This window comes from Oncorhynchus kisutch, unplaced genomic scaffold, assembly GCF_002021735.2.
Source record: "Oncorhynchus kisutch isolate 150728-3 unplaced genomic scaffold, Okis_V2 scaffold1627, whole genome shotgun sequence".
Taxonomy (NCBI): Eukaryota; Metazoa; Chordata; class Actinopteri; order Salmoniformes; family Salmonidae; genus Oncorhynchus; species Oncorhynchus kisutch.
In genome coordinates this window covers 1-24,739 of record NW_022263572.1, presented here as the reverse complement: position 1 = coordinate 24,739, position 24,739 = coordinate 1, and the positions used below count along the sequence as shown (strand labels likewise).

The following is a 24,739-nucleotide window of genomic DNA, read 5'->3' as shown; positions in this document are numbered from 1 at the left end:
TGGGTACCGTCTAGGGTTAGTGAGGGTAGTAACGAGTGGGTACCGTCTAGGGTTAGTGAGGGTAGTAACAAGTGGGTACCGTCTAGGGTTAGTGAGGGTAGTAACGAGTGGGTACCGTCTAGGGTTAGTGAGGGTAGTAACGAGTGGGTACCGTCTAGGGTTAGTGAGGGTAGTAACAAGTGGGTACCGTCTAGGGTTAGTGAGGGTAGTAACGAGTTGGTACCGTCTAGGGTTAGTGAGGGTAGTAACGAGTGGGTACCGTCTAGGGTTAGTGAGGGTAGTAACAAGTGGGTACCGTCTAGGGTTAGTGAGGGTAGTAACGAGTGGGTACCGTCTAGAGTTAGTCTGAGTGTAGTAACGAGTGGGTACTGTCTAGGGTTAGTCTGAGGGTAGTAACGAGTGGGTACTGTTGGTAGGTAAAAGGAGAGGGAACGAGGGAGGAGAGCACCAGGCATATCATCAGTCCCCTCCATCCCTCTCTACTCACCCACACATGCCCTCCCGTCCTTGGTGGGCTTGTGGCCCCTGGAACATGTCTTCCTGGGGCCACAGTTATAGTGGCCGTAGGTGTTGATGCAGACTGGACGTCTCTTAGGGCACACTGGGGGCCCACTCTGTTGCTTACACTCGTTGTTGTCTGGGGGAGGGTTAAGGAGGGGGGTGTTAAGGATTTCATCCCCAACAAACATTTGGTTGATAAAATATTTTCATCAACTAAATATTTTCTTGAAAGAGAGTCTGATTCACTAGTTGTTGTCTGGCACGGGGCAGGGGAGGGCCAGGGTGGTTGGTGAGGGAGAAGGGAGGGGTAGTGAGGCATGAGGTAGTGAGACAAGGGGAGGGTGAATAGAGGGGTTGGGGGGGGGGGCAGTGTGAGGGAGAAGGGTCAGATGGAGGGATGGAAAAGGTATGGGAATAATTGATTCCGGATAAGATCTTGTGCTTTGAAAAGATTGTTGGATTCCATTAATGTTGTTGTATTGATTTATTAGGGTTAATTATTCTAAAACAAAGAAAAGAGCAAAGGGGAACAGTTTGACTTGTCAAGAAAAACTAAGAAAAGTAGAACAATAAGGTACAGAGAAGATGACACTTATGAAAGATCGAAGCAAAACAGAGATAATCTACTAGTTCAAATGACAAACAATATGGAGTGTCATTGGTCTTCGACAGTATACATTATCTTGATGACAAGGCATATTTTTTTCTTTTGCTTCAAGGCATCTCATTCACTGCCCTCATATACCTGCAGAGATAGAGAGGACCAGAGAGGAGCGAGAATGAGAGAGCGAGCAGAACGTAATGTATTAATCTGTATGTTTTACTATATTGTAAATGTTGTTATATTCCATCTATACTCTGCCAGACAGATCTACATACCTGCACAGCGGCCATTCTTGACAAAGAATCCTTCCCCACACTGAAAAAGACCAGGACGTCAGTTCAAAGACATTTCCCAGCTCCACCATTTTGAATGCTAACACAATGTAGTTGATGATTCAGTCACTCGTATTTCATCTGATGCTCTTGGGAGAAAGTCTAACATGCTGACTGCACCGGGCGTCCGCATGTGGATTTTGTCCACCCACACTAGACGCGATCAGAACACGCAGGTTGAAATATCAAATTAACTCTGAACCAACTATATTAATTTGGAGACCGGTTGAAAAGCATTAAACATTTATGGCAATTTAGCTAGCTTGCTGTTGCTAGCTAATTTGTCCTGGGATATAAACATTGGGTTGTTATTTTACCTGAAATGCACAAGATCCTCTACTCCACAGATAAAACAGAGTTTGTTTCTAGTAATCTCTCCTCCTTCAGGCTTCTTCCACTTCGGACTTTATATGGCAGTTGGCAACCAACTTTAAGATGCATTACCACCACCAACTGGACTGGAGTGTGGACCTCAGTTCATCTTTCAATCACCCACGTGAGGCCTCCCGGGTGGCGCAGTGGTTAAGGGCGCTGTACTGCAGCGCCAGCTGTGCCACCAGAGACTCTGGGTTCGTGCCCAGGCTCTGTCGTAACCAGCCGCGACCGGGAGGTCCGTGTGGCGATGGACAATTGGCCTAGGTTGCCAGGTGCACGGTGTTTCCTCCGACACATTGGTGCGGCTGGCTTCCGGGTTGGATGCGCGCTGTGTTAAGAAGCAGTGCGGCTTGGTTGGGTTGTGTATCGGAGGACGCATGACTTTCAACCTTCATCTCTCCCGATCCCGTACGGGAGTTGTAGCGATGAGACAAGATAGTAGCTACTAACAATTGGATACCATGAAGTTGGGGAGAAAAAGGGGTAAAATTCAACAACAAAAAACAAACACAAAAAATCACCCACGTGGGTAATGCTACTAAAAACCAATGAGGAGATGGGAGAGGCGGGACTTGCAGCAAATTGAATCAAGTTCTATTTTAGCGCCTTTTTACGCAGACACTGATTGACGCGCTGTGGATGCAATGACTGAATAACATGTAGGTGTGGTGAGGTCAGCATGTAACGGTTAGGAATCTCCACACAATGTAATTAAACAGAAAAACTACTGTCGTCATTGGGTAAGAATGTAGTCGCTGGTGATGGATTGGCTGAAACTTTTACCCAGGGTCATAGTTCATTTGTCATGGTGTAAGTCCGCAGAGCGTACCTGGGTATCAGGGGTCAGCACAGACTCCTCCCCCTCTTTAGGGTAGCCAATCTCCATCACAGAGTTCATGTCACCAGGCTGCAGTGGGCGGGCCACGGAACGGCCATCCGGCCAATAGACCTCCACCACGGTGACCTCGTCTTTGCCTGTGAGCCAATGTGAAGAAAGGAAGATAAATACACAAGCTATCCAGCTAACTACTAGCTAATATGTCTACAAGATGTCTACTGCACAGGAGGTTGGTGGCACCTTAAACCGGGGAGAACGGGCGTGTGGTAATGACTGGAGAGGAATGGTATCAAATACATCCAATTATTTCAAGATGTTTCATGCCATTCCATGTGCTCCGTTCCAGACATTATTATGAGCCGTCCTCCCCTCAGCAGCCTCCACTGCGCCCTATGCACTCGTGGAGATCTGAGAGGATTTGATTGGGAGAAGCAGTATGGTGAAACTTCCACATCCTAGCCAGAGGGGAAATTGGAGTAATTATCATATTGACTGCATCTATTAAATCCTTTCAGATCTCTACAAGTGCATAGGGTCTAGGGGTCCATTTGGGATTAGGCCGTAAATGGGAAGTAAACAGGAAGTTACCCAGTCCAAAATGGGCGACAGGCTCCATCTCACAGAGGTACCCCGAGCCGCCGTCGATGATGCGCATGAGAGCCCCGCTCCGATTGGTGTAGGCCGTGACCCGGGCCCCGCGGGCGAAGGAGCCGAACCGCGTGCGAGGGATTACACGCAGCCAGTGATTGGACGAGCCCTGTCAGGGTCAAAGGTCAGAGGGTAAAGCTGATGGGTCAGGAATATGTCGGGTGATATCATGGGCCCTGTTCAAACACTTGAGTTCATCCTCCTTCCTTCCATATAAATATGATAATAAGCAAGGAGATAACACATTGATTTGTAATCATCGCCTTGCATTAAAATATCTAAATGAAATCTCATCCGCTTGCAGTAATTCTCCACCAGGGGACAGTAATGAGGTCGTGACCATAGAGAGAAAAGGGGGTCTGGATGGATAGAACCCGTTGTAGCAGGATCAGTACTCCAGCACTGCTCTGGATGGATAGAACCCGTTGTAGCAGGATCAGTACTCCAGCACTGCTCTGGATGGATAGAACCCGTTGTAGCAGGATCAGTACTGCAGCACTGCTCTGGATGGATAGAACCCGTTGTAGCAGGATCAGTACTGCAGCACTGCTCTGGATGGATAGAACCCGTTGTAGCAGGATCAGTACTCCAGCACTGCTCTGGATGGATAGAACCCGTTGTAGCAGGATCAGTACTGCAGCACTGCTCTGGATGGATAGAACCCATTGTAGCAGGATCAGTACTCCAGCACTGCTGTTCAATCACCAATATTAGCGTAGAGGTTGTTTTTTTTCAACCCAAAATAAGAAGAAAATTGACTACTTTAAAATGGAGAAAGCCCATGCTGTCACAGGAGCCATTATGGCTATACAGTATGGGTAGACAGTACACTGTCCCGCTCTCAGCACATTTCAAAGCTGCAGGCTAAAGTTAAATCTAGACTTGGTTTCCTCTATGGTAGTCGCTCCTCTTTCACCCCAGCTGCCAAACTAACCCTGATTCAGATGACCATCCTACCCATGCTAGATTACAGGTCAGCAGGGAAGGGTGCTCTAGCTGTTCGTTACCATTCGGCCATCAGATTTGCCACCAACGCTCCTTATAGGACACATCACTGCACTCAATACTCATCATCTCTGTATACCTGTCGCAAGACCCACTGGTTGATGCTTATTTATACCTCCCCCCCACCACCACGATATCTACTGCAGCCCTCATCCTCCCCATACAACATCCGTTCTGCCAGTCGCATTCTGTTAAAGGTCCCCAAGCACAGATATCCCTGGGCCGCTTGTTTTTTCAGTTCACTGCAGCTAGCGACTGGAACGAGCTGCAACAAACACTCAAACTGGTCAGTTTCATCTCAATCTCTTCATTCAAAGACTCAATCATGGACCCTCTTACTGACATTTGTTGCGCCTTTGCGTGATGTATTGTTGTCTCTACCTTCTTGCCCAATAATGTTTGTACCATGTTTTGTGCAGCTACTATGTTGTTGTCATGTTGAGTTGCTACCATGCTGTGTTGCTACCGTGTTGTGTTGCTACCATGTTGTTGTCATGTTGTGTTGCTACCATGCTGTGTTGTCATGTGTTGCTGCCTTGCTATGTTGTTGTCTTAGGTCTCTCTTTATGTAGTGTTGTCTCGCTTGTCGGGATGTGTGTTTTGTCCTATATTTATATGTTATTTTTGTATATATATATATATATATATAATATTTTTATCCCAGCCCCCATCCCCGTAGGATGTCTTTTGCCTTTTGGTAGGGCGTCATTGTAAATAAGAATTTGTCATTAACTGAATTGCCCTAGTTTAATAAAATACATATATTTTATAAATATGTCAAAGATGCAAACAGACAACACAGAGTTACACATGGAGTAAACAATAAACAAGTCAATAACACAGTAGAAAAAAAAGGGGAGTCTATATACAATGTGTGCAAAAGGCATGAGGAGGTAGGCGAATAATTACAATTTTGCAGATTAACACGAGTGATAAATGATCAGATGGTCATGTACAGGTAGAGATACTGGTGTGCAAAAGAGCAGAAAAGTAAATAAATAAAAACAGTATGGGGATGAGGTAGGTGAAAAAGGGTGGGCTATTTACCAATAGACTATGTACAGCTGCAGCGATCGGTTAGCTGCTCAGATAGCAGATGTTTGAAGTTGGTGAGGGAGATAAGTCTCCAACTTCAGCGATTTTTGCAATTATGTTAGTGACGCCGTCTATCTACCTCTATGTTAGTGACGCCGTCTATCTACCTCTATGTTAGTGACGCCGTCTATCTACCTCTATGTTAGTGACGCCGTCTATCTACCTCTATGTTAGTGACTGACCTGAGTGACCTTGAAGACAGAGATGGGCTGAGAGGCACTCTCCCCATGAGCCACCAGCAGGTCCAACTGACCGTCCCCGTCAAAGTCTGTTACCGTGGCACCTGTCAATCAGAGTCAACACATCAAACAGCCAATCAAAAACAGGGCCTGTTTAACCCTAGTAAACCAGGGAACTACCTGAACCAGGTGTGTTGTAATTTATGTGTTTAACTAATACTAAAACAGAATACATCAGTTTAAGAAGACTTTATTAATCTTGTATAAAAGGGGAGTCAAACTCCATTTCTTGAGTGCCAAGTGTCTGCAGATTTTCGCTCCTAGTTTTCTTGATAAAGGAAGGTCATTGAAGAGTTAGGATCTCCTCTCACCTGGTTGTCAAGGTCTTAATTAGACACGGAAACAACAAAACCAGCTGATACACGGTCCTCCGGGGATTGAGTTTGACTCCCCTGTTGTATAGGGACCAAAAGAATGAGTCTGCATGGTGTGGTTACCTGTACCCCGGCCCTGTGGCTCTGCTGCCTCCCCCACGTTTAGCTCCTCTATGTGGGGGTCAGCACCAGCCCTCCTGGCCACCCTGGAGGAGCAGGCAGACAACACACATCAGAAACACTTTCTCTCTCTCACACACACACACACACACACACAGTTCAAGTCAAAGTTGGTGTCAGGGGTCAGAGGTACCTAAAGAGCCTGTTGGGGGCGTGTCCTCTGTAGGCGATGTTGTTGAAGAAGATGTCCAGCTCCTGGTCATTGTCAAAGTCAGCAGCAATGACCGTGCGCACGGGAGAGGGAGAGGAGAACGACCCACTGGCTATGTCCTGAGGAGGGAGCGAACAGAGAGGTTTATGGTCTTTGTTTCCATCCACTTCCCTTTGATCTCTTTCACTAACCTCCCTCTCCCATCCTGCTCCAACCCCCACTCCTCTCCAACCTCCCTCTCCCATCCTGCTCCAACCCCCACTCCTCTCCAACCTCCCTCTCAAACCCCCACTCCTCTCCAACCTCCCATCCTGCTCTAACCCACACTCCCCTTCAACCTCCCTCTCCCATCCTGATTCAACCCCCACTCCTCTCCAACCTCCCTCTCCCATTTCAACCCCCACTCCTCTCCAACCTCCCTCTCCCATTTCAACCCCCACTCCTCTACAACCTCCCTCTCCCATTTCAACCCCCACTCCTCTCCAACCGTGCTCCAACCCCACTCCTTTCCAACCTCCCATCCTGTTTCAACCCCCACGCCTCTCCAACCTCCCTCTCCAATTTCAACCCGCACTCCTCTCCAACCTCCCTCTCCCATCGTGCTCCAACCCCACTCCTCTCCAACCTCCCTCTCCCATTTCAACCCCCACTCCTCTCCAACCCCCACTCCTCTCCAATCTCCCTCTCCCATTTCAACCCCCACTCCTCTCTCTCACCCTGAATCTCTGGTTGTTGTCCTGTAGGTACAGTCTGTGCTGGCCGTTCCAGTTTCCGTAGACGATGTCAGTCTTCCCGTCAGCGTTAAAGTCTGCCAGCGCCACACCTCGGCCGTGCTGGTAGCGGTCCTCCACACCTACACGGGGAGCCACATCACTGTCATCACAACTCCTCTGCAGAGATCATGGCTATGGTCCAATCTCTCCTTCCTCCCACACACCCACCCTAGACACACACACCCACCCTAGACACACACCCACCCTAGACACACACACTCTAGACACACCTGCCTGTTGAGCCATGTCAGTGAAGGTTCCGTCTCCATTGTTCCGGAACAGGAAGTTAGGTCCATTCTCGTTGTCACAGAACACGTCAGAGCTGCTCTGGCTCAAGATTGGTCCAACCACTACACCACGCCCACCTGGTGGGAGGAGACAAACAGATAAACTAATATCTTCTATATTATGTGAGATGGGTAAGCGCACACACACACATTTCTTCCATTCACTCTTGTCCAGTACCTGTGTACTTGTTGACCCCGGCCTGTGCTGCTACGTCAGACAGGGCGATGATGCCCTTGGCCAGGTCACTGGCTGCCTCGTCCATCTCTATCAGGGAATGGGGACCAACATTTCCACTGGCATAGTTAGCTACATACACAGCATAACGCCCTGTACCCTACAGGAGAGAGAAAGAGGGGGGATTAGAGAGGGGGTTACAGACATAGACCACACACACAGAAAATACACACAGCATAATGCCCTGTACCCTACAGGAGAGAGATAGAGGGGGGATTAGAGAGGGGGGGTACAGACATAGACCACACACACAGAAAATATAGAGGGGGGGGGGGTAAGAGAAAGAGGGGGTGCGGGCATACAGCCATACAGACAACATACAGACACACACAGATGGATAGACTGTTTACATACCTTTCTGTCCACACACGCCACGGAGCGTCCTGCCATCCGATTGGCTACTCCTCTGCGCACGTTGATGTCATCCCCCAGCAGGTCCTCGAAGCGTCCGTTACGGAACTTAAAGAGCTTGTCAGAGTATGTGGCCCGACCTTCCAAAAGAAGGTTGCTACTGACTACCAGAGTAACCGCAGATGTTTTTTAAGCATTGTTGATGGTGTTTGTGTTTACCTGCTGTTATTGTTATTTACCAGAGTAAGCGTTGTTTGTATTGAGGAAGTAGATCTCCTCCCGCCCGTCCCCGTCTACGTCGCAGGCGGTCACCCCGATGGCGTTCCCCAGGGGGTCTCTCAGGGCATAGAATGGAGAGCTGCGGTCATCCACCGCTATGTTCACCAGCCTCTGCTGACCACGGTCATACTTCAGGACCAGGTTAGGACCGTTGTACCTGAGAATGGAGAACATTAGGAGGTGCAGTGGAAAACATTCGGAGGTGTAGTAGAGAACGTTAGTAGAGAACATTAGGAGGTGTAGTGGAGAACATTAGGAGGTGCAGTGGAGAACATTAGTAGGTGTAGTAGAGAACATTAGTAGGTGTAGTAGAGAACATTAGTGGAGAACATTAGGAGGTGTAGTGGAGAACATTAGGAGGTGTAGTAGAGAACATTAGGAGGTGCAGTGGAGAACATTAGGAGGTGTAGTGGAGAACATTAGGAGGTGTAGTGGAGAACATTAGGTGTAGTGGAGAACATTGGGAGGTGCAGTGGAGAACATTAGTAGGTGTAGTAGAGAACATTAGTAGGTGTAGTGGAGAACATTAGTAGGTGTAGTAGAGAACATTAGGAGGTGTAGTCCTAAATGGTACCCTATTCCCTGGATAGTGCACTACTTTGACCAGAGCCCTATTCCCTGGATAGTGCACTACTTTGACCAGAGCCCTATTCCCTGGATAGTGCACTACTTTGACCAGAGCCCTATTCCCTGGATAGTGCACTACTTTGACCAGAGCCCCAACTTCAGAACCAGGTTAGGGCCGTTGAACCAAAGAATGGGGGTAAGTTGAGAATATTGGGTAATTTATGCATAGCCTGTAACGTCCTATGGTCCAGGACACTGTACTCAATGATTGCATTTGAATGCCCTCTCCAACTCTCTCTTTTTTATCTAACCCCCCACCCACACTCTCACCCCGCCACCCACACTCTAACCCCCCACCCACACTCTAACCCCCCACCCACACTCTAACCCCCCACCCACACTCTCACCCCCCCACCCACACTCTCACCCCCCACCCACACTCTAACCCCCCACCCACACTCTAACCCCCTCTAACCCCCACCCACACTCTCACCCCCCACCCAGACTCTCACCCCCCACCCAGACTCTCACCCCCACCCAGACTCTCACCTCCCACCCACACTCTCACCCCCCACCCAGACTCTCACCCCCCACCCAGACTCTCACCCCCCACCCACACTCTCACCCCCACCCACACTCTCACCCCCCACCCAGACTCTCACCCCCCACCCAGACTCTCACCCCCCACCCAGACTCTCACCCCCCACCCACACTCTCACCCCCCACCCACACTCTCACCCCCCACCCAGACTCTCACCCCCCACCCAGACTCTCACCCCCACCCAGACTCTCACCCCCCACCCAGACTCTCACCCCCCACCCACACTCTCACCCCCCACCCACACTCTCACCCCCCACCCAGACTCTCACCCCCCACCCAGACTCTCACCCCCCACCCAGACTCTCACCCCCCACCCACACTCTCACCCCCCACCCAGACTCTCACCCCCCACCCAGACTCTAACCCCCCCACCCAGACTCTCACCCCCCACCCACACTCTCACCCCCCACCCACACTCTCACCCCCCCACCCACACTCTAACCCCCCACCCACACTCTAACCCCCCACCCACACTCTCACCCCGCCACCACCACCTCCAGGTCTCCGTCTCCGTCCACATCAGTAACGGCCATCCCATAGTTCAGCTGGGTGGGGTTGTGCTGGTTGTCAGGAGGTAGGACTGTCTCAGTCACTGACCGAAACATGGGCTCGGAACTCTGGGCCAAACCACGCCCACACAGCACCAGGAGGGGGAGGAGCAAGGGAAGACCCGCCCAACAACGCAGCATCATCACAACAATCTGAATAGAAATGGAATTGATCCAAATTCCCCAATTCTGCAACAGACACCAAATGGGCTTTTAGTTCAATATTCAAAAGGTTACCGGGTGTAAGGTTATATGTAACCTTAGACCACTATGTTAATACACGGTTTTAAACACCATCATTTGATATCAACATTAGAATCATAGGGCATGCATAGCATAGTATAGGCTACTGCAGAATATAGGTTGGTGAGAGCAGGTATAGCAGGCAGCACACTGAACAATAACAAAATAATTGTCTACAGTGCATCATATACATCATTACATCATCGACTCAACAGCAATACCCTCAAACGGCTAAATTCCTATTTACCCCTGTCCAAAAGAGCCTAATATGACAATTACCTATAGAAAATTGTGCGTACCAGTGTACAAAAGTGAAGACGTACCATAAATATGCAATGAGAAAAACTATCAAGAGAAAAACCATACACGCAGTGAAGACCTCGTGCATTAGATTACGTCAAGAGTTGTGCGTGCACCTGCAACAGGTTTTATTAGTTATGCAATACTGTAATCACAACTGTAATACTGAGATGAACACTTATTTCAGAACATGCACCTACTGTGTGCTGCTGTTTATTCGTTTGGGAGAAGAAGAGATCATTTCATTCAAACACTGCACATAAATCTTACCTTATATCAGTTTTCAGCAGGACTCCGGTGTTCTATCCTTCGACTGTGGAAGCGCTAGGATGAGAAAAGGTTACTGTATTCTAATGCGTTGTGTAAATTGCCTTATACAATTTCAATGTTGTTGCTTTATGCAAGCACTTGTGTAAGTGGTTATCCAATAAGGGTGGAACGAATACTTTTAATATTCGGCGGTTCGACCAATGACTTGTCTTTTTTTCAACAGAACTACAACTACCAGCAGCGATTTTAGTATTACGTAATATACATGCGACAGTATGTTTTTTTCCCCTTCTAATTCTAAACATCCGGCGGTTTGCTGTTCGGTTGATATCTAGCCAAGTGATAAGCTACAGATTAAGGTATTTTGCTAATGCTTATATGTTTATGATTGTAAGGAAATAATTGTATAGAATGTCTTGCTCTACAGTGCGTTATGTGTTTAGGTGTATTCGGGTTATTGCTAGTTAAACTGGATGCTGCTGCATAACGCAGCCAAGTCTAATTTATCACTCAAACACCCCGTTACTGACAACGAATTAGCAGAGAATGTAGTTAACCAGTTTGGACTTGTTTTTAATTTAGTACAGTATAGTTGTGTAAGATTTGTACATGCAGTTTAAATGGTTCTAAGTACCATGGCGCATGCGTGCTAGCTATTAAATTCCTGAGGGGGCTTATGCGACTTAACTAAAGAGAATTGGAGAGAGGGGCCTAGCTGCTCAATTAACCTATGCATCTTTAATGATTTGTTCCTCCTCCTTTCTCTTCCATGTAGGACAGTTGTATGGTGATGGAGGAGGAACAACCTCAAGAGGACTGCGCCCAACCTCAGCCCTCCGCGTCCTGCTCCAAGAAGCCAGACAAGCCCCTCTACCAGCCCAAGAAGAAGCAGGACGGCCCCAAAGATAAGGCTCAAACCCAGGGAGACGGCAAACCAAAGCCCAGGCCTCGCTACACGGACAAGGCCCGAAAGAATGCCAAGAACAAGAAGGACAAAGGAGGGAAGACGGGAGGAGACGGGAATGGAGTCCTAAACGGTGAGGCCAAACTGGAGGAGACGGTAGAAGAAGGAGGAGGCAACGCGGGGCCACAGAATGACGGACAGGCTGCTACAGCCAACCAGGGAGGAGATGGAGATGTGGGTTCGCGACTGGAGACGGGGAGCAAGAGTTCTCCGTCTGAGAGAGAAGGGGGACCCCGGGAGGGGATAGAGGCAGGCCCTCAGGAAGAGGAGGATGAGGAGAGCTGGGACGCTCTCTTTGATGACGAAGGAGAGTGTTTGGAACCCCATGTGCTAGAGGAGGTGAGTCTGTCTACCTGTGTCTGTCCCTGTCTGTCAGGAGGTGAGTCTCTGTCCCTGTCCCCCAGATTACTGCTGTAACACTCAGTGTATGTCTGCTATATGTTTGCTACTTATTAGTGGTACTATCGCTGCAATGCTGTTATTTACACATCTACTGTTCTGTCTATAGTTGGAAATCGTTAGGAGACTAGTAAGCAAAATTACTCTCTCACCCTCTCTCTCACCCTCTCTCTCTCTCTCTCTCTCACCCTCTCTCTCTCACCCTCTCGCTCTCTCTCTCACCCTCTCTCTCGCTCACCCTCTCTCTCTCACGCTCACCTCTCTGCCCCCCTCTCTCTCTCACCTCTCTGCCCCCCTCTCTCTCAGCTGGCCATAAAGCAGGGCAGGAAGAAGCGGCCGGTGCAGGAGGCCAGGTTTGACTACTACAGCTTGGATCAGGACAGAGAGGGGGATGATGACACTGAGCTCACGGAGGATGAGTTGTCTAACATCATAGAAATCTACGACTTCCCCACAGAGTTTAAGACTGAAGACCTGGTCAAATCCTTCCAGGCCTACCAGTACGTACCAGCCTTTACTGTCTTTTTACGAGTCCTGAGGTTCAGTCACACCCTAGTCCCTATCAATACACAGCGACGCTCCGTCTCGTCGAGGGGCAGCCGACGCTCCGTCTCGTCGAGGGGCAGCCGACGCTCCGTCTCGTCGAGGGGCAGCCGACGCTCCGTCTCGTCGAGGGGCAGCCGGCGCTCCGTCTCGTCGAGGGGCAGCCGACGCGCCGTCTCGTCGAGGGGCAGCCGAAGCGCCATCTCGTCGAGGGGCAGCCGACGCTCCGTCTCGTCGAGGGGCAGCCGACGCTCCGTCTCGTCGAGGGGCAGCCGACGCGCCGTCTCGTCGAGGGGCAGCCGAAGCGCTGTCTCGTCGAGGGGCAGCCGACGCTCCGTCTCGTCGAGGGGCAGCCTACAGTATGTGGTGGTGATGAGATGCTGAAGGTGTTTTTGTGTGTGTGTGTGTGTGTGTAGGCAGAGAGGCTTTGACATCCAGTTTGTGGACGATACACACGCCCTGGCTCTCTTCAACAGCCCCATAGCAGGTGAGTCACAGCTTTTATAAAGGAAAGGAAAAGCCAAAGACTCTGGTAGCTCTGTCCGACACTATCAGTTATTCACACACCTCATCACAGGTGAGCTACACCTGACCACAGGTGAGCTACACCTGACCACAGGTGAGCTACACCTCATCACAGGTGAGCTACACCTCATCACAGGTGAGCTACACCTCATCACAGGTGAGCTACACCTCCATCACAGGTGAGCTACACCTGACCACAGGTGAGCTACACCTCATCACAGGTGAGCTACACCTCATCACAGGTGAGCTACACCTCATCACAGGTGAGCTACACCTCATCACAGGTGAGCTACACCTGACCACAGGTGACGGATACAGCTGAACATGTTTCATACCTTATCGAAAACACCGCGTGTCTCTCTTCTGTCAAACTTTACTGAAGATGTTTGGATGGTCAAATGAAGTAGTGGTCAACATGTTTTAATAGTAGAGCTGACTTAGCTGTCTTCTCAGTCAACATCTGAGGTAAACATTTAGCAACTGAACTCTCTCTGTCTGTGCACGTGGGTTATTGTGTGTGTGTATGTGTGTGTCAGCTCGGGAGGCTCTGAGGACCAAACACCCGCTGTTGAAGGTCAGGTCTCTGGCTAAAGCCTCCGTCACCACCAGGGCCAAGGCTCGCAGCTGCTCAGGTACTGACTGTCCTCTCTTTCATTCATCTGTCCATCCTTTATCCTCCATTATCTGACTCTGTCCGTCCGTCCGTCCTCCTGTATTCTCGCTCTCATATCTCCTGTATTCTCTCGCTCTCATATCTCCTGTATTCTCGCTCTCATAACTCCTGTATTCTCGCTCTCATATCTCCTGTATTCTCTCGCTCTCATATCTCCTGTATTCTCTCGCTCTCATATCTCCTGTATTCTCTCGCTCTCATATCTCCTGTATTCTCTCGCTCTCATATCTCCTGTATTCTCTCGCTCTCATATCTCCTGTATTCTCGCTCTCATATCTCCTGTATTCTCGCTCTCATATCTCCTGTATTCTCGCTCTCATATCTCCTGTATTCTCTCTCTCATATCTCCTGTATTCTCTCTCCTTCACCTCATTTTATTCTCTTCATTTATTCTTCCCTGCTTCTCCTTTTCTTGTCACTTGTTGTGTATTCTTTGTTCTTCTCTTTCATTCCCTCAACACTGTCCCTCCTCTCCTCCAGACTACCTGCTCCCTACTAAGGAGCGTCCCCAGACCAGTGCAGTGTTGGCCCGCAGGCTGGTGATGGGGGCGCTGGGCGTCAAGAGTCCCCAGAGCAAAGAGCACCGTGAAGCAGAGAGAAAAAAACTGCAAGATGCCAGAGGTACGTGATTTCAAGGGGCAATCTGTAATTCAAGTAATAATAACAACAGAGGTGACCCCGCCACTTGTTTTGGTAAACGGCTGAGGGATGTAACCCCTCTCCAATTCACAGACCGCTATGTGTGCAAAGGACTGACCATCCATGACATCAGACTGATCGTTTTAACCATATTTTGAAGCTATACGGTGCATTCAGAAATGATTCAGATCCCTTGACTTTTTCAACATTTTGTTACGTTTCAGCCTGATTCTAAAATGTGTGTATATATAAAAACCAAAAAATCATCAATTTGTTCAATTTGCAAAAATGACTAAATCTTTTTTTTTTTTACACCATTATGGGATGTTGTTTTCCTGATCTATGTATTTAAAACTCTATTAGAATAAGGGGTTTTGATGGGGTACGACCAATGATGGGGATAACCCTGGGTGACTGACAGGGGGCGCTGTTTTGAAGCCACCACAAAGCCGTCTTGGTACTCCTGCATTGTAAATATATACAGTATATCACAAAAGTGAGTACACACCTCATATATCTTTTCATGTGACAACACTGAAGAAATGACACTTTGCTACAATGTAAAGTAGTGAGTGTACAGCTTGTATAACAGTGTACATTTGAAGTCCCCTCAAAATAACTCACACAGACATTAATGTCTAAACCTCTGGCAACAAAAGTGAGTACACCCCTAAGTGAAAATGTCCAAATTGGGTCCAATTTTCCCTCCCCGGTGTCATGTGACTCGTTAGTGTTACAAGGTCTCAGGTGTGAATGGGGAGCAGGTGTGTTAAATTTGGTGTCATCGCTCTCACACTCCCTCATACTGACTGGTCACTGGAAGTTCAACATGGCACCTCATGGCAAAGAACTCTGAGGATCTGAAAAAAAGAATTGTTGCCCTACATAAAGATGGCCTTTTAAAGGCAGTTTAGATATTAATGGCTGTGTGTTGAGTTATATTGAGGGGACAGCAAATGTACACTGTTATACAAGATGTACACTCTTTACTTTACATTGTAGCAAAGTGTCATTTCTTCAGTGTTGTCACATGAAAAGATATACTCAAATATTTACAAAAATGTGTCGGCCTCCCGGGTGGCGCAGTGGTTAAGGGTGCTGTGCTGCAGCGCCAGCTGTGCCATCAGAGACTCTGGGTTCGCGCCCAGGCTCTGTCGTAACCGGCCGAGACCTTGAGGTCCGTGGGGCGATGCACAATTGGCCTAACGTCATCCGGGTTAGGGAGGGTTTGTCTCATCGCGCACCAGCGACTCCTGTGGCGGGCCGGGTGCAGTACGCACTAACCAAGGTTGCCAGGTGCACGGCGTTTCCTCCGACACATTGGTGCGGCTGGCTTCCGGGTTGGATGGCGCTGTGTTAAGAAGCAGTGCGGTTGGGTTGGGTTGTGTATCGGAGGACGCATGACTTTAAACCTTCGTCTCTCCCGAGCCCGTACGGGAGTTGTAGCGATGAGACAAGATAGTAGCTACTAACAATTGGATACCACGAAATTGGGGAGAAAAAGGGGTAAAATTCAACAACAAAAAAACATAAAAATGTGAGGGGTGTACTCACTTTTGTGATATACTGTATATATATTGGAAGCTATGGAAATGCTGGTGCCCGATGAGACAAGGATATCCCTACCGGCCAAACCCTCCCTAACTCTCAATTAATGTCAACATTAGTTTTTGACAAGCAGATTCTATTACAGACACCTTAATGCAAACTTTAAATTAGATTATTTGAACAGGAACATTAAAAAAATAGAAGAAAAACATTGTTAAATGTTTTATTTCTCATCTTACTGTCCCCACTACAACAGCAAAATATTTACATACATGTCATTTTGTCCTTGAAACATTTAATTAAAATATTGTAGAATCCCATTAATTCCTATGGAGGACTGATCCCTCTGGGGGATGCCAACATGGCCGACCAGTGGCTCCAAAGCAAGTAATTAGCCAATACGTAGCGTCAGCAATCCAGGGTTTATCTACATCATTAGTATGCCTGTTGAAGTAAGCTGTCGTATAGTGTTGCTACCACTAGGGGGTGGTGTTCTGTCAGTGATGTCTTTCCAGGACCATGAACCCGAAGAAGAGTCTCAGCCTCAGAGAGACTTGAGGACAATGTGCTCATCTAGTGTTCTATAAACACACACACTGCACGTCCTGGAAATGGCTTCCAGTCATGTTGTTTTTAAGTGTAGCCTTGCTTCCAAAGACCAGCTATTGGGGGGAAAGTAGTGTCCTGACGAGATACAAATATAGAACACATTGTCAGGGAGAACGGACAACTAGATGTTTCCTGGTGGTGACCACTTCTTTCACTGAGAGAGAGGAGACGTGTGTGTGTGTGTGTGTGTGTGTGTGTGTGTGTGTGTGGTTTCTGGTTAGACAGCTGACACACACACTCTCTCGTCTCTCTGGCTAAGAGTTTCCTTGAGTTGTTCTCCTCACGCCCTGTGTTGCCGGGCAGAACCTCTACTCTATAATTTCCCTGTTGTTTATTTCCCCTCCCAGGGGATTTATAAGTGGATATATTCAGCTAGAAGGACCAGTCCACTCTGGTGTTATTTCCCCTCCCAGGGGATTTATAAGTGGATATATTCAGCTAGAAGGACCAGTCCACTCTGGTGTTATTTCCCCTCCCAGGGGATTTATAAGTGGATATATTCAGCTAGAAGGACCAGTCCACTCTGGTGTTATTTCCCCTCCCAGGGGATTTATAAGTGGATATATTCAGCTAGAAGGACCAGTCCACTCTGGTGTTATTTCTCCTCCCAGGGGATTTATAAGTAGATATATTCAGCTAGAAGGACCAGTCCACTCTGGTGTTATTTCCCCTCCCAGGGGATTTATAAGTGGATATATTCAGCTAGAAGGACCAGTCCACTCTGGTGTTATTTCTCCTCCCAGGGGATTTATAAGTGGATATATTCAGCTATAAGGACCAGTCCACTCTGGTGTTATTTCCCCTCCCAGGGGATTTATAAGTGGATATATTCAGCTAGAAGGACCAGTCCACTCTGGTGCAGTTGGCACCTACTACCAAAGGCACTTAAATATTTTGTCTTGCCCATTCAACCTCTGAATGAAACACATACACAATCCATGTCTCAAGGCTTAAAAATCCTTCTTTAACCTGTCTCCTCCCCTTCATCTACACTGGTTGAAGTGGATTTAACAAGTGACATCAGTAAAGGAGTACAGGTTTCACCTGGGAGGGACGGAGGGGAGGCGAGGGACAGAGGGGAGGGAGGAAGGGAGGAACGGAGGGGAGGGGACGGAGGGAGGGAGGAACGGAGGGGAGGGAGGGTGGAACGAACGGAGGGGAGGGGACGGAGGGAGGAACGGAGGGGAGGGGACGGAGGGAGGAACGAACGGAGGGGAGGGGACGGAGGGAGGAACGAACGGAGGGGAGGGGAGGAACGAACGGAGGGGAGGAACGAACGGAGGGGAGGGGAGGGAGGAACGAACGGAGGGGAGGGGAGGGAGGAACGGAGGGGAGGGAGGGAGGAACGAACGGAGGGGAGGGAGGGAGGGACGAACGGAGGGGAGGGGAGGGAGGGAGGCGGCTGCTTATGGAACGGCCTTTGTTTTCTGGCTGGATAACTGTTGTGCTCTACTGTTCTCAGGGGAACTTACAGGACGTTATGTGATCATAGACATTATGTGTCTCAGTGTGAAGCTCTGTTTAGATTGTTCTAGACAACTAGCGCTCCCTCCCCCTGGTGCCCAGTGAGCACAAGACATTGAAAAGACGTCTTTTCAACCCCAAAAATACGTATTTTCAACCAGAGAAGACACATTTTCAACCAAAAAAGACATATTTTCAACCCCCAAAATATATTATTATAAGGTGGGATGTGCTTTTATACAGTAACATCCTGTAGTCATATACACTCTTCTGTGATTCATACAGTAGACTTAATCATATACACTCTTCTATGATTCATACAGTAGACTTAATCATATACACATGATTCATACAGTAGACTTAATCATATACACTCTTCTATGATTCATACAGTAGACTTAATCATATACACATGATTCATACAGTAGACTTAATCATATACACATGATTCATACAGTAGACTTAATCATATACACATGATTCATACAGTAGACTTAATCATACACTCTTCTGTGATTCATACAGTAGACTTAATCATATACACTCTTCAATGATTCATACAGTAGACTTAATCATATACACTCTTCTGTGATTCATACAGTAGACTTAATCATATACACTCTTCTGTGATTCATACAGTAGACTTAATCATATACACATGATTCATACAGTAGACTTAATCATATACACTCTTCTATGATTCATACAGTAGACTTAATCATATACACTCTTCTATGATTCATACAGTAGACTTAATCATATACACTCTTCTATGATTCATACAGTAGACTTAATCATATACACTCTTCTATGATTCATACAGTAGACTTAATCATATACACTCTTCTATGGTTCATACAGTAGACTTAATCATATACACTCTTCTATGGTTCATACAGTAGACTTAATCATATACACTCTTCTATGATTCATACAGTAGACTTAATCATATACACTCTTCTATGATTCATACAGTAGACTTAATCATATACACTCTTCTGTGATTCATACAGTAGACTTAATCATACACTCTTCTGTGATTCATACAGTAGACTTAATCATATACACTCTTCTGTGATTCATACAGTAGACTTAATCATATACACATGATTCATACAGTAGACTTAATCATATACACATGATTCATACTGTAGACTTAATCATATACACATGATTCATACAGTAGACTTGATCATATACACTATTCTGTGATTCATACAGTAGACTTAATCATATACACTCTTCTATGGTTCATACAGTAGACTTAATCATATACACTCTTCTGTGATTCATACAGTAGACTTAATCATATACATATGATTCATACAGTAGACTTAATCATATACACTTATGTGGTTCATACAGTAGACTTAATCATATACACATGATTCATACAGTAGACGTAATCATATACACTCTTCTGTGATTCATACAGTAGACTTAATCATATACGCTCTTCTGTGATTCATACAGTAGACTTAATCATATACACATGATTCATACAGAAGACTTAATCATATAAGTTCTATATTCTATGTGTACATCAGTGTGGGTATTCGATTCATTAGGATCCCCGTTTGTCGACACCAATGGAGACAACTGGTCTTACTGGGGTCCGACACATCATGAAAAATACTTTACAGACACAAAAAAAAGACGTTAAAATCGACATTTAAAGACATGAACATGTGCTGTGTGTGTCTATCAGTGACACCGACACGTCACTACTTACACACCTGTGTTAACATGAGTTATTGTGGAGCTGTTCTCTCTGCTGACTTAAAGGTCATCGAACATTTCATCCTGTAACTGGCGCCAAATGTCAATGACAAACCAGTACCAGGCTGCAGGTAACCTAGTGGTTAGAGGCGGGTAGCCTAGTGGTTAGAGGCGGGTAGCCTAGTGGTTAGAGACAGGTAGCCTAGTGGTTAGAGACAGGTAGCCTAGTGGTTAGAGACAGGTAGCCTAGTGGTTAGAGACAGGTAGCCTAGTGGTTAGAGACGGGTAGCCTAGTGGTTAGAGACGGGTAGCCTAGTGGTTAGAGACAGGTAGCCTAGTGGTTAGAGACCGGTAGCCTAGTGGTTAGAGGCGGGCAGCCTAGTGGTTAGAGGCGGGCAGCCTAGTGGTGTAGCCTAGTGGTTAGAGGCGGGTAACCTAGTGAGGTAACCTAGCGGTTAGAGGCGGGTAGCCTAGCGGTTAGAGGCGGGTAGCCTAGCGGTTAGAGGCGGGTAGCCTAGCGGTTAGAGGCGGGTAGCCTAGTGGTTAGAGTGTTGGACTAGTAACCGAAAGGTTGCAAGATCTAATCCCCGAGCTGACAAGGTAAAATCTGTCGTTCTGCCCCTGAACAAGGCAGTTAACCCACTGTTCCTAAGCCGTCATTGAAAATAAGGATGTGTTCTGAACTGACTTGCCTGGTTAAATAAAGGATGTGTTCTTAACTGACTTGCCTGGTTAAATAAAGGTCATATAAACAACTAGTAGTAGTATTGATTTACTTTCCTATCAACCTGTCTTGTCTGTCTTTCAGAGCAGAAGCGTCTGGCAGCTAAACAGAGAGACGACGCCTGGGAAGGGAAAGCCTGATGGAGAGGAACCACTTCCCGGCTTCTGCCCTCCATCCCATCCTCCCTTCACCGTAGGGACTAGACACACCTCTGTCCCCTCTGCCCTCCATCCTCCCTCCACCGTAGGGACTAGACACACCTCTGTCCCCTCTGCCCTCCATCCCATCCTCCCTCCACTGTAGGGACTAGATACACCTCTGTCCCCTCTGCCCTCCATCCCATCCTCCCTCCACCGTAGGGACTAGACACACCTCTGTCCCCTCTGCCCTCCATCCTCCCTCCACCGTAGGGACTAGACACACCTCTGTTCCCTCTGCCCTCTGCCCTCCATCCCATCCTCCCTCCACCGTAGGGACTAGACACACCTCTGTCCCCTCTGCCCTCCATCCTCCCTCCACCGTAGGGACTAGACACACCTCTGTCCCCTCTGCCCTCCATCCCATCCTCCCTTCACCGTAGGGACTAGACACACCTCTGTCCCCTCTGCCCTCCATCCCATCCTCCCTCCACCGTAGGGACTAGACACACCTCTGTCCCCTCTGCCCTCCATCCTCCCTTCACCGTAGGGACTAGACACACCTCTGTCCCCTCTGCCCTCCATCCCATCCTCCCTCCACCGTAGGGACTAGACACACCTCTGTCCCCTCTGCCCTCCATCCTCCCTTCACTGTAGGGACTAGACACACCTCTGTTCCCTCTGCCCTCCATCCCATCCTCCCTTCACCGTAGGGACTAGACACACCTCTGTCCCCTCTGCCCTCCATCCCATCCTCCCTCCACCGTAGGGACTAGACACACCTCTGTCCCCTCTGCCCTCCATCCTCCCTTCACCGTAGGGACTAGACACACCTCTGTTCCCTCTGCCCTCCATCCTCCCTCCACTGTAGGGACTAGACACACCTCTGTCCCCTCTGCCCTCCATCCTCCCTCCACCGTAGGGACTAGACACACCTCTGTTCCCTCTGCCCTCCATCCTCCCTCCACCGTAGGGACTAGACACACCTCTGTTCCCTCTGCCCTCCATCCTCCCTCCACCGTAGGGACTAGACACACCTCTGTCCCCTCTGCCCTCCATCCCATCCTCCCTCCACCGTAGGGACTAGACACACCTCTGTTCCCTCTGCCCTCCATCCTCCCTCCACTGTAGGGACTAGACACACCTCTGTCCCCTCTGCCCTCCATCCCATCCTCCCTTCACCATAGGGACTAGACACACCTCTGTCCCCCTCCCCCCCTACACAGGGCAGCTGTACTGAAGCCACACTGGACTGAACAGAACTGAACTCAGCCAAAGCCCAGAGTTTGTTGGCAGAACTTTTTCTCTTGAAACCTGGTCAGCTTTAGATTAATCATCACTACTAACATTGATAACAGGGTCATATGGAGGTTAGGGGTCATATGGAGGTTAGGGGTCATATGGAGGTTAGGGGTCATATGGGAGGCTCCCATGCAGGGTAACCAGGGTTATTATGGATGAGCGTATAGTACAGGGATGCGCTGCGGGGTTTTGCACCCACCCAAAACACCTGCTGTGCTGATTCACCTAATTCATGAAGAATAGTTTTATTTGTTGTTTTGTTAGTGGTGGGCTGGAACAAAACCCTGCACACATACAGCAGACTGATGGCCCTGTGTAAGACGTGATGTTATCAACAACCACCAGTGGATGCTAGACAGAACAGTGTGACAGTTAAACAGTAAGGTGGTGTCCCCTCCAGGGGTCAGCTCCATTTAGATTCCACTCACAGAACAGTGTGACAGTTAAACAGTAAGGTGGTGTCCCCTCCAGGGGTCAGCTCCATTTAGATTCCACTCACAGAACAGTGTGACAGTTAAACAGTAAGGTGGTGTCCCCTCCAGGGGTCAGCTCCATTTAGATTCCACTCACAGAACAGTGTGACAGTTAAACAGTAAGGTGGTGTCCCCTCCAGTTAGACAGAACAGTGTGACAGTTAAACAGTAAGGTGGTGTCCCCTCCAGGGGTCAGCTCCATTTAGATTCCACTCACAGAACAGTGTGACAGTTAAACAGTAAGGTGGTGTCCCTTCCAGGAGTCGGCTCCATTTAGATTCCACTCACAGAACAGTGTGACAGTTAAACAGTAAGGTGGTGTCCCCTCCAGTTAGACAGAACAGTGTGACAGTTAAACAGTAAGGTGGTGTCCCCTCCAGGGGTCAGCTCCATTTAGATTCCACTCACAGAACAGTGTGACAGTTAAACAGTAAGGTGGTGTCCCCTCCAGGGGTCAGCTCCATTTAGATTCCACTCACAGAACAGTGTGACAGTTAAACAGTAAGGTGGTGTCCCCTCCAGGGGTCAGCTCCATTTAGATTCCAGCCAGTTCAGAAACTGAAGCGCGTTCCAAGTCCACATTCTCCTCATTGAAAAGCATTGAGGAGAATTGGAATTGGAATTCCGCTGTACTTCCTGAATTGACAGGAATTCAAATGAAACTGACCCCGACCCTGATACCCTCATATTCTGTTTTTATTTACTTTTTATATTGTTTTATTACCAGCTGATGGGGAGGAGCTAATTATGACCTAATTTATGTTACATGTATTAATCTTATAAAAAATCATCTCAGTCAGGAAGTATATCTTGAATCATCCTCCCCCAGATTCTGCTCATGCTAAAGCACACTGGTTTTAGTTTAGGGATAGTGTGTCAAGCGTCTGAGTATGAGAGCTGATCCAGGATCAGGGCCCAACCTGTCCACACAATCTTATTAATTGTGTTCTAAAAGGCGAAACTGATCCTAGATCAGCACTTCTACCCTGAGACGATTGAGACATTGGGGCCCAGCTATCTTAACGGCTTAATAATGATGAGCGAGGACCGACACACCAAATAACATTATGATGAAGTCTCAGTTGCTCCCTAACGTTTGTAAAAATGTTTTTGTAAAACAATGTATTTTCTTTTCCTATTGTATTGTTCAGTGAACAGGGTTTGTCACTGTTTTTCTCTTATTGGTCGTTTAATAAATCATTTTAAAACTCTTTGTCCTGCCTCTCTCTCTCTCTTTGTCCCGCCTCTCTCTCTCTCTCTCTCTTTGTTCCTGCCTCTCCTCTCTCTCTTTGTCATGAATTCTATTATCTCCTCTCTATCTCTCTCTATATACTGTATGCTATCTCTCTCTAGCTTTGTTCCCTGCCTCTCTCCTATCTCTCTCTCTTTGTTCATGCATATCTCTCTATTATCCTCTTGTCCTGCCTCGCTCTCTCTCTCTCTTTTTCCTGCACTCGCTCTTCTCTCTCTCTTTGTCTGCCTAGCTCTCTCTCTCTCTCTCTTTGTACTGCATCGCTATCTCTATCTCTCTTGTACTTTGCCTCGCTTGCTCGCTCTCTCTCTCTCTCTTGTTGTCCTGCCTCGCTCTCTCTCTCTCTCTTGTCTTCTGCCTCGCTCTCTCTCTCTCTCTCTTTGTCCTGCCTCGCTCTCTCTCTCTCTCTTTGTCCTGCCTCGCTCTCTCTCTCTCTCTTTGTCCTGCCTCGCTCTCTCTCTCTCTCTTTGTCCTGCCTCGCTCTCTCTCTCTCTCTTGTCCTGCCTCGCTCTCTCTCTCTCTCTTTGTCCTGCCTCGCTCTCTCTCTCTCTCTTTGTCCTGCCTCGCTCTCTCTCTCTCTCTTTGTCCTGCCTCTCTCTCTCTCTTTGTCCTGCCTCTCTCTCTCTCTCTCTCTCTCTTCTCTTTGTCCTGCCTCTCTCTCTTTGTCCCGCCTCTCTCTCTCTCTTTGTCCCGCCTCTCTCTCTCTTTTGTCCCCGCCTCTCTCTCTCTCTTTGTCCCGCCTCTCTCTCTCTCTTTGTCCCGCCTCTCTCTCTCTCTTTGTCCCGCCTCTCTCTCTCTCTTTTGTCCCGCCTCTCTCTCTCTCTTTTGTCCCGCTCTCTCTCTCTTTGTCCCGCCTCTCTCTCTCTCTCTCTTGTCCTGGCCTCTCTCTTCTCTCTCTCTCTCTCCTCTCTTTGTCCTGCCTCTCTCTCTCTCTCTTTGTCCCGCCTCTCTCTCTCTTTGTCCTGCCTCTCTCTCTCTCTCTTTGTCCCGCCTCTCTCTCTCTCTCTCTCTCTCTCTCTCTCTCTCTTTGTC

The 24,739-nt window shown here is 48.1% G+C and overlaps 2 protein-coding genes across 7 annotated transcripts; one reads left to right on the top strand and one right to left on the bottom strand.

The window, feature by feature from the left end:
* Positions 1–970: 970 nt before the first annotated feature.
* Positions 971–10,967, bottom strand: LOC109885605 (cartilage acidic protein 1). Of its 2 annotated transcripts, XM_031818799.1 has the most exons (15): positions 10,737–10,922; positions 10,490–10,582; positions 9,856–10,112; positions 8,168–8,364; positions 7,932–8,068; positions 7,521–7,677; positions 7,286–7,420; positions 6,999–7,135; positions 6,265–6,401; positions 6,075–6,157; positions 5,581–5,681; positions 3,239–3,407; positions 2,642–2,787; positions 1,381–1,420; positions 971–1,246 (listed from the first exon to the last, which is right to left on the bottom strand). In XM_031818799.1, the coding sequence occupies exons 2-15, from the start codon at positions 10,490–10,492 to the stop codon at positions 1,239–1,241; spliced, it is 1,707 nt and encodes a 568-aa protein (XP_031674659.1). In that variant the 5' UTR covers positions 10,493–10,582; positions 10,737–10,922; the 3' UTR covers positions 971–1,238. The 2 variants fall into 2 exon arrangements, with proteins under 2 accessions (XP_031674659.1, XP_031674660.1); XM_031818800.1 differs by lacking the exon at positions 10,490–10,582 and having other exon boundaries at positions 10,737–10,967.
* Positions 10,968–10,983: 16 nt separating this feature from the next.
* LOC109885606 (coiled-coil domain-containing protein R3HCC1L) lies at positions 10,984–23,122 on the top strand. Of its 5 annotated transcripts, none has more exons than XM_031818803.1 (9): positions 10,984–11,095; positions 11,512–12,039; positions 12,406–12,599; positions 13,059–13,129; positions 13,704–13,799; positions 14,321–14,461; positions 20,628–20,739; positions 20,903–22,579; positions 22,629–23,122. In XM_031818803.1, the coding sequence occupies exons 2-7, from the start codon at positions 11,521–11,523 to the stop codon at positions 20,681–20,683; spliced, it is 1,077 nt and encodes a 358-aa protein (XP_031674663.1). In that variant the 5' UTR covers positions 10,984–11,095; positions 11,512–11,520; the 3' UTR covers positions 20,684–20,739; positions 20,903–22,579; positions 22,629–23,122. The 5 variants fall into 5 exon arrangements, with proteins under 5 accessions (XP_031674663.1, XP_031674662.1, XP_031674665.1 ...); XM_031818802.1 differs by having other exon boundaries at positions 20,628–22,579; positions 22,629–22,770; positions 22,820–23,122; XM_031818805.1 differs by having other exon boundaries at positions 20,633–22,579.
* The last annotated feature ends 1,617 nt before the right edge of the window (positions 23,123–24,739 follow it).

Excerpts from the sequence above, each read along its gene's own strand:
- LOC109885605 (XM_031818799.1), bottom strand. Across the intron at positions 8,069-8,167 it reads TACAAACAACGCTTACTCTG|GTCGGGCCACATACTCTGAC; the intron begins GTAAATAACAAT and ends TTCTTTTGGAAG. Across the intron at positions 7,421-7,520 it reads CGGGGTCAACAAGTACACAG|GTGGGCGTGGTGTAGTGGTT; the intron begins GTACTGGACAAG and ends TCCTCCCACCAG.
- LOC109885606 (XM_031818803.1), top strand. The coding sequence starts at position 11,521 with ATGGTGATGGAGGAGGAACAACCTCAAGAGGACTGCGCCCAACCTCAG. Across the intron at positions 12,600-13,058 it reads AAATCCTTCCAGGCCTACCA|GCAGAGAGGCTTTGACATCC; the intron begins GTACGTACCAGC and ends GTGTGTGTGTAG. Across the intron at positions 14,462-20,627 it reads AAAACTGCAAGATGCCAGAG|AGCAGAAGCGTCTGGCAGCT; the intron begins GTACGTGATTTC and ends TCTGTCTTTCAG.